Source organism: Miniopterus natalensis, chromosome 19, assembly GCF_054644295.1.
Source record: "Miniopterus natalensis isolate mMinNat1 chromosome 19, mMinNat1.hap1, whole genome shotgun sequence".
NCBI lineage: Eukaryota > Metazoa > Chordata > Mammalia > Chiroptera > Miniopteridae > Miniopterus > Miniopterus natalensis.
In genome coordinates, this window is record NC_142099.1 from 32,556,594 (window position 1) to 32,573,892 (window position 17,299).

The following is a 17,299-nucleotide window of genomic DNA, read 5'->3' on the forward strand; positions in this document are numbered from 1 at the left end:
ACTGGCCACTCAGAAAGTTCAAGTATTTCCCCTTGCTCAGATTTCACAAGCCGATGTCAAACTTCTGACTGTAATTTGACTTTTAAAGTATGTAGATCATTTCCGTTCTCTTTGTTAGTAAGTGTGACATGGCATTCTGGGCTCCACAGTAGCCTCTCTGGAGATGGCAGTGGGAGGCCATCAGAGACACTGCTCCAGAACCCAGAAACTACTCCTTTTAAAGCTAAAAATGTTACAGTTAATGGACTTAGCAGGCTTAGGTTCACATTGGGGACATGATCCACACAGAAAAAGTGACATGTTTGCATGTTTTATTTACAACAAAGTTTCAAAATTATTTGCGATAAAGGACATGCCAGTTTCATTCTCCTTCCTGCTTGCAGTGACCTGAAGACCAGGCCCTGACAAACTCAGGTCAGAAGCTGGTAACCAGCTCACTGGTACCCAGAGTCATCTCTGGATTTACCAGAGTAATTCAGGGAGTTGCCCGGTTGTGTGTGCACTTGGGAGGGAACCAGCAGTCTTGATGGAGAGCAACCAAAAACCCAGTGACCACAGAGAGAGGATACGGTGGCTGAGAAAGGGGAAACTCACAAACTATTATTAAAGATTGAGGGCAATCTTCCAGCCCTTGGCCACAATCAATCTTTTCTAGAACTGGGGGTAGGGAAAAAGATGGATGAAAGAGCGTAGTCTTTTCCAAAGGTGACTCCCAAGGAGCCAAGCTGGCTTTATATTCCATTAAACCAGCATCTTAGGAGACCCTGGTCTCTGCCAGAAAGCTACTGTGAAGTTCACTCTTCTCTGTGCCCTACTGCATCTGGGGCTAGGAGGTGTGCATCCTTAAGACCCTGCTTGGCTTAGCAGAGAGGCACAGAGCTAGGCCCAGCAAAGACAAAGAGGGGAGGTCTAGGGCCAAGCTTTAGAAAGGACTCTAGGGGTGTGTGTGTGGGGGGGCTGTTTTGCATCCCTTTGGCAAGGGTACTTGGGAGGGAAACTAGGATGGAAAAAAAAAGACTAGTTCTGCTTTGTGAAGGACTCCTATATCAAATAAGATCCAGCCTCTGTGATTACCTACTTTTTCTCTGCAGCCTATTTTTTTTTTTAAATCTTCACCCGAGGATATTTTTCCCATTGCTTTCCAGTGAGAGTGGGAGAGAGACGGAGAGAGAAACATCCATGGGAGAGACACATCGACCGGTTGCCTCCCGCATGCGCCCCGACCGGGGTCGGGGACGGAGCCTGCATCCGAGGTACGTGCCCTCGGCCAGGAGCCTCAGTCCGTGGCCCGACAGTCTACCCTCTGAGCCAAATGGGCCAGGGCTTAGAGGAACAAGCCGGGCAGTGTGGCTGCTGTGGGGAGAGCCCGGGGCTGAGGCCGGAAAGTGGGGATAAGACCTCTCACAGGGAAGCCTCTTCCCGCGGGGCTGCGCCCTCCTTCCCCGCCGGCCTGCTAGGCAGCAGGGGAGGGGGCTGTTCCCCAGCATCACACTGTCCGAAAGAGGCTTGGGGAGCTGGCAGAGTCCTCCCGTTTGCTTTAGAAGACAGCAGAAAGCTCCATTGTCCACTGGATGAGAGCTGTAGGAAGGAGGCCTGAGTTCTGAGATATGAAACCTCAGAACCTAAAGGCCTGCCAGAAGGCTGTTTTGACCTGAAATTGGGGCCTGATATCAGTCATGCTAGAGACTCAATGAATGGGACAATTAAAAAAAACCAACTTCGCCCGCCCGGCTGGCGTGGCTCAGCGGTTGAGCATCGACCTAGGATCAGGGTTCGATTTCCGGTCAAGGCACATGCCCGGGTTGCGGGCTCCATCCCCAGTTGGGGGCGTGCAGGAGGCAGCCCATCAGTGACTCTCCCATCATTGATGTTTCTCTCTCTCTCTCCCTCTCCCTTCCTCTCTCTGAAATCAATAAAGATATATTAAAAACAAAAACACTTCAGGAAGGTGGGGGCTGGAGAGCTCCAGAGGGGAGGTAGGGAAAAGTGCTAATATAAGGAGAATAAATTTTCCCCAAAGAAATTTCATTTTAAAAAAATAAATAAAGCAGAGAAAAGAAAGAAAAGGACTGCCAAGCCCACCTCTTTCTTAATCCTTCCAAAGTCATCTCTTTCCAAAGCTCCAGCCTCCCGGTTCCCTGGCCGTGGATTCTAAGCAGGGGGCAGAGCAAAGCCCGTACTACAAGGGAAAGAAACTGGCAACCAGGCCACGCACCACCAAGGGCGATGCCGGCAGAGGTCAGGGGCCACTAATAAGCCGAGTCCTGGGCTTGCCAGTGGGGGTGGGGGGTGGGGTGTTCCTCAACATGACTATGACGTCCTTTCTCAACTTCGTTCCACAGCCAGCCAGTGACATTATCCCAAAGTGCAGACACATTGAGGACAGCGGTTACAGGTGGGCACGGGCTTTATTCTCAGTGCACAGCAGTACTGATCTCTGCTCATCAGCAACATTTCATTGGTTCCAAAGCAATTCTCCCTTTTTCCCATCTTTAAAAAAAAAAATTCTTCTTCTGTTCTTCCTGCCTCAGTGGAACAACATCTTCCAATTTCAGATTTGCCAGTTTATAGCATTTTTTTCTAAGAACCATATAAATACATGCAAAACATTGTACAGAGAGCTTAAATAATATCAAAATGCAAATACAGGCTGGGTGCACCGTTAAGCCGAACTGCAAATTATGGCAACACACACTGGGGTACGCATTGCTTTGCTATCACCATTTGCTTATTGATGTCATGCAGACCACAATGGCCTAGCTTTTGTTTTGTTTTTATTTTTATACAAAAAAAAAACCAGTGCTTGCTATACTAGTTACAGGAAAAAAAAAAAAAGAAACTCAAAATTCCTATCTGTGTGCTGATTTGAAAAGAACCAAGTAGTTAGATTTGTTGGCACATATATATGCATATTCACATATGGCATACATACACATGGGGAGAAAACATGAGCCAACAGCCAGTCACGGGGAGCTCACCTCCCTCCATCTCTCTTAATCAAGAGGAAAGGGGACAGCAGGCCTAACAGCAGGGCTGGGAAGGCAAAAAAGACTGGCACTGAGCTAAATGGAGGGCGTCTGGTCTACTTGAGGGAGGGGCTGGAATGGCTTAATAGCAGGCATTTAGAAATGCCTCACCCCCACCACGGCAGTGGGGTGGTCCCTTGTGAAAGTGAGGAAGTGTGCACTTTGTGAGGGCATCATGGGCTGCTTCAGGCGATGGGCAAAGAAGCAGGAAAGAAAGGAAGCTCTGCGTTTGGGGTTTCAGGGCACGTGTGAATTTGCCACGCCCCTTTGGGTTTGGGGCAGTGAGGTAATCACTCAGGTTTAAGTGCAAACGCTCCCCTCTGAAGCCCAAGGGGAAAAAGAAACCCAAACCTAAAGAACCCACAAGTGCCAGAGGGATTTCTAGGTAGGCTCTCTATAACTTGTAGGGATGTGAGTCATTTCAGAGGTCAGAGGGCACCTACAGGAGGGCTCTAGCCCCAAGACTGTCAGGCAGGGCTAGACCCAGCCTTCGTTTTTTCCACTTAGAGCTCTATACCCCACCTTATCTACTGCATGAAACCCTTCTAGGGAAGGGGAAGAGGTCCCAGCTCAGATCCTTGCAGAAAAACTCACTAATGGAAAACTCCAGGGACAACAGGGGGTAAAAGAACCTCCTGTTGGAGGTAAAAACGCAAACCCCAAATCAGAGTATCCTTGCGGCCCAAGAGATGTTCATGTCTTGGGTACCACTCTGCCAGCTATTCACCAAGAAACAAAATCCAACCAAGGCCCCTGACGCTCATCACTAAGCTACGAGAGAGCCTGGCACCCATCTCCGCGGGGCCCACCTGCATTTGCTGCTGGCTCTCCTTTCTGGCTGGATGCTTTCCTCCCCATCCAGTCTACTGCCCATTTTTCTAGGCTTCTCAGGAGAGTAATAATCTAGGACAATATTTCCCCTTCTCCCCATCAGACCCTTTTCAAATCCGAAGCACCATTTTGGGGAAAAGCTGTATTAACTTATGCCATATTTACTCACTGCCAGTTGGATCACTGAAACTGAATAGAAAAAACTTATATATAAAAAACATAGGCACATAAACACTTAAACTTACTCAATTCCATATCAACAAAATTTATATTAAAAAAGTCTAGAACCCAACAAATTTTTCCCCCTAAGTATAAAGATGGCTGTTTGGAGAAAGGAATTATGCTGCATTGGTTTTAAAACCAATTACAAATATGCTAAGTCACCTGTCATGTTAAACAGCTGGTTATGTGCTCCCTCCACAGGGTTACATGACAGCACTTTATTTTAAATCCTTTAAATGAAATACATATGGCTGACTCAAAAAATACCAGTTTCTGATCTAAAGAAAACTATATATTTTTTTGCATAATATTTCTATATTTTTCTCTCCTACTGTGGAAACTAGAACACACAAAAAACCGTTGACTTTAAAAGTAGACACAAGCTCTCAGGAGTAACCTGTCCGGCACCATGAGAGTCTTTTTGGAGCAGGAATGGTAAAATAGCCTCCAAAGTTTGTTATTGGCTTGTTTTTGAAACTGATCTGAGGTAATAAAAGACTTGACAGAACGAAATCTTCCAATGTACTTAATAAATATACATGTGAACACCTAACGCCTTGCGCGAGCTGTTTTTCCTCCCTCATGTTCCAGACAGAGAAAAGATCACTGACGCGTGTCACCTTTACAAAACCCAAATCCAATTTGGTAAATTCTGTAGTGACGGGGATGTGTAGGGAGTATTGTTTCTTTACTCTTCCTACCTTGGTCAGCTCAGGTGAAAGCGCGAGAGAGGCGGCATCCAGAAGAAATGGCTGGAGAAGTCGGGTGCGGGCGCCCTTACTCTCCCAAAGGGACGTGTGGCAGTTCACAGGCGCCTCGAGCCCCTTCCCCCGCTCCCCTCGCTCTGCAGAGAGGGGGCAGCTTCCCCATCTACCCCGCGGGAGGAGGGAACTGGCAGACACGAGAGAGCCCCTGCACAGGGATAGAAATGGAGCTGCTGCAAATGTGGCTCCACCTTGTCCCATTAAGGAACACTTGAAAAACCTCCTAGTGAGTCCCCATCCTGAGAGGCAGGCGAGAGGGATGCTGTGGGCAGTGTCCAGGGAAAGAAGGCACAGGGCTTTTCTGTGCAGCAGGTGAGCTCGTTCTGGAGAGGGGCTCGAGTGGGGCATGTGAGAAGGGAAGGCAGGATGGAGGAGAGCTTTTCAGGGTGGGTCTTTTGCTCCTTTAAGTAAGCAAAATGTCACTGGAGCTTCCCACTTTGGATATATATTTTCAAAATCAGAGTATTTGAGAAAGGTTGGGAACTTTTCAGAGACTGGACAAGTTAGGGAACACAGCAAAGAGTAGAGTTAGACAACTGAAGGGAATATCAAAGCTGGTACCCAGGCACCTAAGCTCAAGGTTTCAGGTTTCTCAGATCCTGTTAGAATGGCCCTTTGGCATCTCCAAGGCTTCTCAACACTCACTTCCCCAACAATCAGGTCCTTCCCTGGAAGAGCCTTGGTAGATGGTTTTGAAAGCAGTAGTGGTCACCTCAAGGACTCTACAAGAGTTGGCTTTGATGGTTTATCTTGTCCTAGACCAGCCAACTTCTGGGCCTCAATATCCAAGTTCAGTTAAGAGGCAGGGTCTTTCTCAATAGATTCATTTGCCACCACTTTAGAAAGAAGAGAAATCTCAGGATTACGGTAAAAACTACATACCACACATATGCAAGCTTCACGGTCAAGGCTGATCTCCCTAGTACTTAGAAACCACACATACCTGACAAGTTTAGAATTAGATAACCTAACACATTCTTACTAGCTCTCAATTGCTTCAAAAGACCCCGTTAGCAAAGAAAGCCTGTCTGCCTCTAGAACTAAATCAATGGTTCCGTAAGGTCCAGAAGGGGGAATGGCCAAAGTTGACTCAATTCATCCAGGTCCTTTCCACTTTCTTAATCGTCACAACTTAAAAAAAAAAAAAAAGTGAAGGTAAGGAAGACAATACTCAAGAGAGTGTGGTGAAGTTTGACTGGAAGGTACAAAGAGCTAGAGGGCTTTAGGTGTAAGCTTTCAAGATGGGAAAACAATTTTAAAAACAATCACCCTATCGGCTAATTCCATACATTCCATTCCTGCTTCCCACACATTTCATTTGAGAATATTTGTCTCTCTGAACCCTTAAGTGAAGTTTTACATGGCACAGACTCGTAGGGTAAAATCCAGAAGTCAGGAGATGGCAACATCTGTATGAATACTGGGGGAGAATTTGGGTTGGGGTGAATGCCAAGAGGATCATATCATTTCTTTAAAAATGACAACTGATATACCCAAGGAGTAGATTCTACTCTTTGCTACCTGCCTGGGGCTTGACTGGGCCCTGCTACAAACCCCAACTCAAGTTTAAGTTGAAATCCTTGTAGGTTTGTTCTTTGCCTCTTCATGGTCAGGTGGGGCTCACGCATACTTGGGAGCAGCTGGCACGACAGTGAAAAGTCCCATCATCACCTTATAGATGGGAGAGATGAGTAGGAAATAGGGAAAGCACGGATGGGAGTCAGAATGAAGTTCAAACGGATGTCTCCAGGCTGTGTGGAGGGCTGTCCGAAGGGGAGGCAACAATATGCACCTGGCTGCAATCCACCATCACAGAGCTGTTTCTGTCGGAGCATGGAGTGACCTCACCATCCAACAGGAGCACCCTAGTCCCAGACTTAGAAACCTTTTCAAGATTTTCCTCCTCTTGCTCATCCAGGAGTGGTGTTCGTGGCACCTCCTCATCTATGGCGAATTCAGGGTGGGTCATGAAGTTGTGGATGGAGTTTTGGTTCTTGGGTTTCTGGATGCTTTCATGGAGGGAACTATGGAATGCTTTGACCACTTTGATCTATACCAGGGGGAGGAAGAGAGGGGTGAGAAAATACAGGTATGAGAATTGGCCAGTAGGACAAGAAACTGGTGGTTTGAGGAGAGAAACAAAACCCAAACTACAAAATGTTATTGATCAACAACAACAACCATACATAAAAGAAGAGATCATGGAACACTAAAAACATTTACGTGGCTCAAATTTCAAGCATTGGGGTGGGGTGAGGTGAGTAATGGCAAACAACTGGGATGTTTCAAAAGCTGCATTGAAAAGATAGAAAACCCAAAGCAAAGTTAGCATTCCCAAACAATCCACTCTTAAAATAAAACAGGAGACAAAAAGATTCATTAGTTCTTTTGAACAGAGGTCACAAGGATTGGAACTAGGTGCAAATTCATAGCCAAATTTAAAAGATGATTCAGGCATGTGGATTTCTGTGTTGAGGCCCAACATTTTGTGAATGTGGAATAAAAAAATTACACATCGAGGTTTAGTTATCTGTTTAAAACCCTCCAAGAGCCAAACACGTACCAATCTGTACACAATACACTTCGGGCGATGAGTGACTATGGATACAATGCAGCAAGGCAGACAAACCAATCTCCGTTTGTGTCAGCAGCATGCAAGGAATTAAAACTTATACTTTTCAATGAAATAACTGCTTTCATTGGCAAACACACACATACTTATATCCCGCAACCTCCACCCTGTCCCCTTCCTTCCGTCCCTCCCCTGGGAGATGTAGATGAAACACGGGTATCGAAGGTATCAAAAGCCGCCTTCCCCCTGACTACAGAGAAGGCCTGGCTCTCACACTTGGACGCCCTCTATGCCTCTGATACATGGCAACTCTGCCCAGCCTCGCAGCTTTTTTCAGAAAGAGAAGCATGATCTTATGTGGAGCAGGGAAAGGAGGGGCCTGGCTGGGCGCAATCCAGGGGGCAGTGCTACAAACAAGTGGCTTGTCCAACGGGGTGGATGAAGAAGACGAAGGGGGAAGAACCATGTGTAGTTTTACTGGGCAGGGAAAGGGATCCAGTCAATTTAGAAAAATGAAAAAAATTGACCATAATTAATCTCTGTGACCAGCCTGAGCCTTACCCATCGGGACTTGCTTTGGCAGTCTGCTTTTCTGAACTGCAGGTCTCTCTAAGGGACAATTTAGAACCTGGTTTAGTAGGACTGGGGTCAGGGGAGAAAGTTGGATCCCGACAGGTTGGAGACAGAGGCCAGGGGGAAAGAAAGCAATTGTACGATTTTTGTTGTTGGGAGCTGGCTGATCCTAGTCTTGTTAAAAAATTCTTTTCCTTGGAAAAGAAATGGGAGTAACACAGGAAAAACTGTTGAAGTGGGGAGGGGGATAGGGAGGAATGGTGAGTGTTGGGTTGGGGCACCTCTTTCATTCCTCTGCTGTTTAACCAAAGAGTATGTCCCTGGAGAAGAGGTAAGAACATGGAGACAGCAGAGCGTACAGAGAGTCAGGCGAATAGTCTGGTTGGATTGCCCAGTCCTTCCTATCACTGTAGAGAGCCTTCAAAAATAATGTGCAGAGAAGGCTCACTAAAGTTGTGTCTGCTGGCGAGGCTGTCCTTATCTTTCCTTAGTTTGTGACAGCCTGGCAGACCCACCAGGACTGAGAGTGCTCAGAGCTTAGAGGGCAAAGGATGCTTTGCCACTCAACAGAATCAGTTCAACACCTCAGCCAAGCAAAACCAAGGAACCAGGGCACACATTCACCATGCTGAACAGAAAGTAGAGACCTACTTTTCCCTCCTTCTGTGATTCCTATTAACCATCTGATGCGTGAATTGTACCTTTCATGTTCTCTGATCCAGATCTAGGGGAGATTCGATGGAATAGTTTCCATCTGGTCTTCGGGAGGTCCCAAGTTTTAACTGATCTACATCAAACTTCGAGCAGGGTAACTTGGTTTAAGTAAACCTAAACCCAATGCTTTCTCCCTTGGCCCTGGTCAAGAGATATGGGTTCAAAGCCATTACACAACCCCCCCACCCCAGCAGGAGTGATCCCATAGCCCATAATGTTCACCTGCTCTTGCGATCTCAAAATTTCTAATAAGTGCTGCAGGTGAGCAGAGGTACCTTTAAACCAGCAGCTGATCATCTTCGATATCAGTGATTTTTCAAACTTCCTGCTTCTATTGTTTTAAGCATTGAGTACATTATAAAAATAACTATATGTGAAGTCTAATATAGAAAACAGATTTTTAAAAACTGGGGTTGTAGTGAGGCTGTGGAGCCCAATATGCTGGCTTTTCCTCTCACCTGTTGGGGTGATCGTAACACTATTACAGGTAAACAATAAGGGAGATAAAAATGAATTGGGGGTGGGTAGATGAAAAAAATAGGGACATTTTCTTCTTTGGGGGAGCAAGGAACAGCCATCTGGCTAGACTGCAGGACTTCTGGAATCTAGAGGGAAACCAGTCACCTGCAAGGGAAGCTCAAGTGAAGTGGAGTCAGAAAGCTAGGGAGTAGCATCTGGAGGCCTGGTGGGTGGAGAAAAGGGTGACTAGGTAGAGGGCATAGGGCTGTGCCAGAATGCTCCTCAAGTCCAACACTGGCCTCAGAGAGTACATAACACATGCCGATGAACAATCACAAAGACACACCATCACCAATTCACCCCAGGTCTCGTCCCTGCCAATGCATGCTGGCGGGTGCATGAGCGGTGTATGGGAAACAAGACAGCTCGTGAGGCAAGTGCTGTGAAAGCTTTAGGCTCTCTCCACTCAGCAAATCAGCCCTTCCTCGTGACTCAGGAGCCCCAACTGGCTAGACCTTAATGCTAAGGGCCACTCTCTGTAGCTCAATGAACTGACAGATAAGACTCCATTTCCTCAGCTGGTTTTCTGTAGTTTTCTGCTCGCTTTTCAGAAACCAGGGGAGGAGAAGAGATTAGGGCCTTCCTATAGAGGGAAATCTTAGGGATTTATCTACTGAAGGTTAGATAAATAACTGAATTCATTTGGAGATCTGAAATGGGAAAGGGGAGTTTAAAATGCATGACTAAAACTTCTAGGACTTCCAAGGAAAGAGCGCGCTGGAGAAAGAGCAAGTATGGCCTGTCTCTCCTGACTGATTTTCTAGTCTTTGATGGTTCGCAGCCTACCCTTTACCAGCAATTCTACAAGAGCCCAATGGGCTCTGTCTTCTGCTTAGCTCTTTCTACCTTCAAATCGCTAGGATATCTGATACTAACCCTTCCTAGCATAAAGGTATGATTAAAAAACAAACAAAAATTAGTTCAAAGGACATGGCAAAACTAGAAGAAAATGGAAATAAGAGAGGAATATGGAAGGATTAGAGTGAGAGGCTCTTGGGTATTTGCAGGGTAAGACTTATTTAGTTCTTTGACTGCCTTTGGGCCTAAAGAAATATGTGTTTATATGAAATTCCACCCCTCCCTGCCAATACCTCACATGAGAACACCTATAGTTGGTTAAAAAGACAACACATAATCTGCCCTGGCCAGGTGGCTCAGTTGGCTGGAGCGGTGTCCTGTTCACCAAAAGGCTGCGGTCCAATTCCAAGTCAGGGCATATACCTGGGTTGTGGGTTTGATCCCCAGTTGGGGTGTGTACAGGAGGCAACTGATCGACGTTTCTCTCTCACATTGATGTTTCTCTTATTTTTTTCTCTCTCTCTCTCCCCCTTCCTCTCTCTCTAAAATCAATAAACATATCCTAGGGTAGGAGGAATGGAGAGAAACACTCGTCTCTGAAGCTCACAATATACTTAATAGAGAGATTCCTTTCCTACCAAATGCTGTAAGAGCACCATCAGCAAACAGACTTCTCCTCTCCTCTCTGTATCCCACTGGGAAAGGTAAAATGACTAGGGATAGGAAGGCATGAGCATTAGCAAGAATCCAATAATCGACCAATGGGAACACCACTGGTTGAGCCCAGATCGCATTTCAATGGACAGGCTGGCTAAGGGAGGGGTTCCTAAAGCTTTATGAGCAAAATGCGACATGAAGGGCTCACTATAGGCGAGGCAATAGTTTTCAAACTTCCTGCTTCTATTTTCTATTCTATTCCTAGAAGCAAGAAAAAAAAAAGGTTGCTCTTCAGAAATTCCTAAATATATAAACAAATAAATAAATAAGAGCTTTAACAGGTGAAGAAAAATAAGTTATTTTGACCTTTTCATATCTTTAGCCTACCCAGATGTGAACTAATTGACTCTTAAACCAGAATTTGGTTTCACGTCCCTGAAAAATAAAACAGTGCTGCTCAGCCCTGTTCATTTGAATTGAACACTTTCGTCTCTTCACATTCAGCTGTAGCTTTTACTCCAATACTGCCAGCTAACAATGAGTGGTCGCCAAAAGGACCATTATTAGTGGCAGAGTTCAATACTGTCTCAATTATGACAGGTCTCCTGGTAAGAAACACCCATGGGAACACTAGCTCCTTCCTAGCTTCCTTAGGAGGTCTCAAACTTGCCCCCAACTGCAGGGAGGTCCTGGGCTTTCATCCGGCCGGACCTCACATCTAGCCTAAGGGGGGAGAGTTTAGACTCGAAGGAGCGGGAGAGGAGAGGAGAGGAGCAGCAACTTATCTGATCAAAGCGAAAACAAAAAAACTCAAGGAAGAAACAAGCAATGCAGAGGAACAATCAGAAAACAGGACTATTGTCTTTAAAATGATCATGGTTTAATAGCTTTGCAACATTATAAATATATAAATAAGTAAATAAATAAGTAAATAAATAAATAAAGGGCACACAGCCTGGTTTGGGGGTGGGCTTTGGGTCCCATTTTTCTTCCCTTAAGTCAAAGGTCAAAGGGACAACCAAAAGGAAAAGATAACCACGGTTGGTTAAAGTGATGCCACGTGCTCTCTTGTGGTCATTTCAGCAAATCATGCATCATAATAGACTATCACTCACTGCCCAGAGTAGGAGATGAAACAGCAGCAGCAACAGAAGTGGTGGGGGAAGATTTGACTGGTACAACTGTTACATAGGATGACCTAGGAACATGTTTTACATCAAGGTGTTGACCCATGGTCGGTCGCTTTAGGACTCCCTTAAAAGAGGCTCCCGTCTGGAATGTGTTAATTACGTCGATCTGCAAAGAATCAGAGAGTGAAACAGCTTTGCTCCACAGTCAGAGAGGAGGAGGAGGCGAAGGGGCGCGTCGGAGGGCTGGGGGGGCACGGAAGGAGCTGGGGACAGGGCAGGAGGTGGAAAGCCAGAGGTTCCCTCACACACAAGGCAGTGGTGGGGGGCAGGGGAAATGCGCCCATGGCACATCACACTTCATTTAAGGAACAGTTTGCATGGAGTCCGAATACCCAGCCAGAATCCAGTCTGCTCTCCCCTTTTAGCCCGTGAAGGTCATTTTAGGCGAGCTGGTGTCCAAAAGTGTCTAACATTTAAAGGGACATCCACACTCCATGATGCCTCACAGATAGTGACAGCTTATTCACTGTTTTCACCTGTACTCTTAAAAAATAAGGCATGCAATTTACGATAGAAGAAAAAGTATCTATTACTGAATTTGGAGGCTCAGGAACCTCTAAACCAATTAAATCAACTACCTATTTTTACAGATTTTCCAGGAAAATAACTCATGTGTTTAAAGAAAAAACAGAGGCATGGAGTAGCCCATACACAGGTGACCACAGTGGGAAGGTTCCTGAACCATGAGTTGCTGGGCTCACCCTCTTCTGGGTTTCTTCTCTGAGACCTTGGTCTGAGGTGGACAGGGACCGAGGATGGAGCTCAGAAATCCAATGCCAGGCTCTTTAGAGAGAATGCCACTAGCTGCATCAATGAATTGGAGATCCAGAAATGTCTGGCAGAAAAGCCGACAATAACTGAGCAGCTAGACTGCAGGAGGGAGGGGCAGAAAGAGCTGTTGCTAGGTGGGTGGTGAGCAGCTTCAAGTCTAGTCCTAGACAGTGGTTTCTGGTCTCCAGGGCCTTGCTCCTCTGAGACAGAAGCAATTCATGCCATTTATTTTCCAACAATGGTCTGGGTGTGGGGCCTCGGCCAAACCTACCATCCTTACCCTGACCCTTAAGTAACAAGGGACAAATCGAAAGGAATTCCTTTATCCTTCAGAATCTGTTAGAATCACCTTTACAAAGCCCACATGCTTCCTACCGGTGGGCAGTCTCCCAGGAATGCTGGAAGGGTGCTGACTCCACTCATCTGACTGCATTTCCCCAGGAGAGAAGGTGGGAAAGCAAGCGCCTTGTGAGGCAGTTATTCTTACTTATAAAGCTCCCTGAGAGGCCCTGAAATGTTGAGGGCTAGTTTCTGGACTCTGAGCTAGAACACCACCCCTTCATCAGTTTTCAGTTCCAGGGGACAGAGGAGCCTGATCCTGTGGGAGGAGGGTCTGCATGTAGGGAGGGTCCAGCCCCATGCAAGAAGAGGCCGTAGAGACATCTTCCTCAGCGCTTATTAGGGTTATAAGGGCTCATCTTCCTGTACCTTCCCAAGACTGAAGCCCTTGTTTCTCAAAGTTCTGCTTTCTAGTGCTTTTAGCTCTCCCCAGCTAAAGGGACCAGGAGGGGATAACCGCTTGGCAGCACCTCCCACCCTAAGTGTTGCCAATGAGAATGACAACAAAAACCAGCAATCAGATGCAGGGGATTCTGTTAGGACCCCGCTGAGGCTGAAGAATTGTACCAAAAGAGAGCTTTAGGTGTTCTGATACAGGTTGGCACAGGCAGCCTTGTCTGCTTAGAGTCAGGTGCGCACTGCAATGGCATCGATTTGGTTACTGTGGCGTCTTTAACAGGCTGCTTTTGCTGCCTAAGTTCAGGGCTTTAATGCCATTCTGGCCCAACTGCCTCATGCTCCAATAGGGAAAGGCACTGTTCTTAAAGCTATGTAGGCAATGGAACTACATGGTCGAGGGGGTGAAAACTGGTAGTGGAGGGGGGAAGGACGGCCCATAAATCTCAAGCCCCCAGAAGAGAAGACTGGCAAGGAGCCAGGAGACACTGGGATAAGGGAATCCTGGCTAGGAAAGAAATCACATAGTAGAGGAGGAAACAGAGGATCCTGAAGGGAAGAAAAGCAGACAGGTTATTTTGAAAACAGCAGACCTAAAGGAAAGCACTGGGGCCTTGGTGACAGGAGCCAAAGGTGCCAGGTTTTCTGGGCACATGAGGCCACTGCTGGATGGGCTCAGCAGCCTGGAGAGTGGGTGGGACGGGGGTGGGAGCTCTGGATGTCCTGAGGCAGTGGGTGCAGGCCCTGTGGGAATTTCCGTTTCTGGGAGGAGAAACTCCAGAGAAGGGAAGGGAGTCCCAGTGTTTTCCTACTTGGCCTCTCTTGCCCACTTCCACCTGCTGTCTTGACTATGGGAGACAAGTTCTCAGGAGGTGTTTAGTTGAGAACATCCATTGCACCTCTTCTTTGTGCACTAAGGAGAAGAGGTGGGTTGACTAGGGAACTGTCTAAATATCTGCAAGGCTAATTTCAGAGAGTGAAACTTACTTCTGGATCTTCAGCCAATCAGTAGAGAGGAATCAGCCTGCTCTCTGGAGGGCACCCTTGAGGTCTTGGGATTTAAAGTCTCTTGAGGTGGGAATCTCAGGACTAACACAATTGAGGTATGTGAGGCGAGAACAGGGAAAGTGAAAGGGTTAGCAATGCCTAGACCAGGTCATTCACCCAGGAGGTAGATACAGCTGCATGGAAAGTGGGGGGCAAAGTTTCTGCAGGGCTATAGGCAGGGGACTTAAAAGCAACAGGAGCAGCTCCTCTCCCATTTCAGAAATTGCAAGAGAAAAAACTTCGAAGAAATTATAGCTTCCCTTTTGGGAAGCAAGTCTGAATCCTGCAAAAGATACTCAGGCATTAAGAGACTATTGTCATTTATACACACTTAGCCATCAGATTCCCCACCATGACCTTCAAATTTCAAGTGGGGAAGATAATAAGAGGGTGGCAAAGTGGGCTTTAGAACCAACCCAAAGCTAAAGGGCTGCACTGACAGTGTCCCATGCTCTAGACCCTGCAGCTACTCTCGTCTCAGAGGAGCTTGTGCAGCTGCCTCTGGCCCTATCTGCCTTAAGGCTAGGGAGCTAGGAATGCCCATTAGTAGTGGGCCTTTGGAAGGGAAGAAATGTTGGCCACCAAAAGCTGCTGCCCTCCCCAAACTTCCCAAGGTGGGGTGATTTCTTCTCCCAGGATGAGGCTAGGCCACTATCCAAGTACCTGAGTCTGGATACGGTTCAGGCCCCGGAACCAGAGGATCTGGCCTCGGCGCAGCTCCATCTCTGCATGGTCAATCTCGTCTAGCCCCTCTGCATCCCTGGTGATCTCCTCTTTGGCAGTGCCATGCCCAGCCTCCTTCAGGAACTTCAGGGATTGGGTAGGTATTGTGGAGATTACCTGAGAAAAGGTGCAGCAAAAGGGGAAAGACCAGAATCAGGGTCAGGCCCTTGGGTAGGTTCCTCTTTGCCCTATGACCCATCTCACTGCGAGAATAGTGGGAGAAGCACCAGTCCAGTCTAGCAGTATTTACTGAGTGCCTATGAGATGAGAGGACCTCAGGAAGGTTTCCCATATTTATGGGCATCCAAAAGACAACTTATATTCTAGAATTGGACTAGTCATCTGCCTAGTTCCGTTTCTTTCTCCCCCTGTCTCAGTTCCTCCTTTCCATTATGCCAGGTGTCTTTTCAGGGAAGCAGAACTACGATGCATGGTACATAGAGACCAGGACCTGGGGGAAAACAAGTCTGGGGACTGGATGGTCACATTACATGTGTATGAAGGAGGGGTAGAGAGGGTGTTGGAAAAGAACGAGCCTCTTCTTAGTTACTACACACAAAGTAATTCCTTGTTATAAAACTGTAGTGAAAGGATACTAAGCCTTCTTGGACTTGGGTGAGGAAGTAGGTGGGACAGGCCATGGAAAGAAGGACATGAGTAATACCAGAAGCCGTGGAGCAGTAGGGTAGGCTTGTAATTCAAAGTAAACCACTTGGTGAGCTTAGTGCCTGTCAATCAATTCTACTTTACATAAGAGAGGAGAAGACAGGGCTCAGATGGGAAAGAAGGGCTGTGTGGGCAGTCCAGCATGGACCCAAGGGTTTTGAAATAGGAAGCTTTCGGATGTTGGAAGGAGCTGCTGTGATACAGAAGGCTGCTATCTGCCATCAAGGCCGCATAGTCACAGACAACACTCAGGTGAGAGTTTCAAACAGCAGGTGAAACAACCAAGCTTCACCTCAGTGTAAGCCGCTTTAGGGACACACTGGGAAATGAACTTCAGCAAACAGAGCAGGGTGGAGGGACTTAGGTTAGAACAGGGATACTACTTTTTCAGGGAGGCATCTAGAAGGTATGAAAGAAACAGGTCTCTGGGGGAAAGCCTGCAGCCCTGGGGAGGAACCTTTGGGGTCAGTTAGAGCAAAGCAGAGGACTTGCAAAGTGGTATTAGGAAGGGAATGACACTCTTACCAGACCTGACGATATTACTATATTAACAGCTAACATTTTACTCAGTACTTACAGGATAGTAGACATTGTTCTAAGTCATTTCTGTAGAGTAACTGATTTGTTGATTAACAATTAACAATGACCCTGTTATCCTAAGTTGAGGGAACTGAGGCACACAGTGGTTAAGAAACTTGTTCAAAGTTTAACTTGTAAAAAGGAGAGCTGGAATTAAACTCAGGTCGTCGATCCAACATCCATGCTCTGAGATGGATGCTAGGCTAGAGACCTTGTGAATCTGGATTTATTTTAGCTGCAAGTCAGGCCTTCAACCCAGATAAGGCCATGGTGAGGAACAGAAGAGGTGGGGGAGCCTTAAACTATGTCAGCAGAGTAGCCAGTGCCAGACTGAAGCTTCATTAGAAAAAAGGCATATGCTTTGTAAACTCCTTTATTTCTAAGACCTTTACTTTATTATTATTTGCAAAATTTCATTGAAAATTTCCACTCCCTTCTCAGAGAAGTCCCAAGCCTGGTTAGAGAAGAGAGCTAAAGCCTCTAAAGTGATGGGCAGTGATCATTCCACCTTGGCATCCTACAAGATGGGAAAATTTTAAAAACTTGAGGGGGTAGGGAGGAAAGGAGAAAAGGTCTACAGGCCATGCAAATGCACAGGGAGGGTGGGCCAGTACTCACCTGACCCCACAGCAGTTCTCCAATGCCAATGAAGAGACACCAAAACCACTGGGACAGGGTGAGCTTCGTACAACTGAAAGGCTTACCCCCAAACTCCACGATGATAATCTAGAACAGAGAAGGGGCAGCCCGCCATCAGGGAGGGAACAGGCAGCCAGCCCTCCAGCTAAGGGCATCAGAGCCACGTAACCCTTTGCCCCAGGATTCTTGTGGTCTAAGTCCTGATTTGCTTGTTGGGAAAGGAGAAAGAAAATATCTGGAAGGAGAGAAGGGGAGACAGACACAGTCTTTAAA

At 46.7% G+C, this 17,299-nt stretch overlaps 1 protein-coding gene across 3 annotated transcripts in view; it reads right to left on the bottom strand.

Annotated features, from left to right (window-relative positions):
* Positions 1-297: 297 nt before the first annotated feature.
* ATP2B4 (ATPase plasma membrane Ca2+ transporting 4) overlaps positions 298-17,299 on the bottom strand; it is a 94,689-nt gene continuing 77,687 nt past the window's right edge. The window contains exons 19-22 of one of the 3 annotated variants that reach the window (XM_016214867.2): positions 17,006-17,113; positions 15,083-15,259; positions 11,865-11,972; positions 298-6,893 (exon numbers count right to left, since the gene is read on the bottom strand). In XM_016214867.2, the coding sequence (XP_016070353.2) occupies positions 6,576-6,893; positions 11,865-11,972; positions 15,083-15,259; positions 17,006-17,113 (711 nt within the window). In that variant the 3' untranslated portion in view covers positions 298-6,575. Of the gene's footprint in view, positions 6,894-11,791; positions 11,973-15,082; positions 15,260-17,005; positions 17,114-17,299 lie in introns of all 3 variants that reach the window. The other 2 variants (XM_016214858.2, XM_016214849.2) reach the window with 2 other exon arrangements.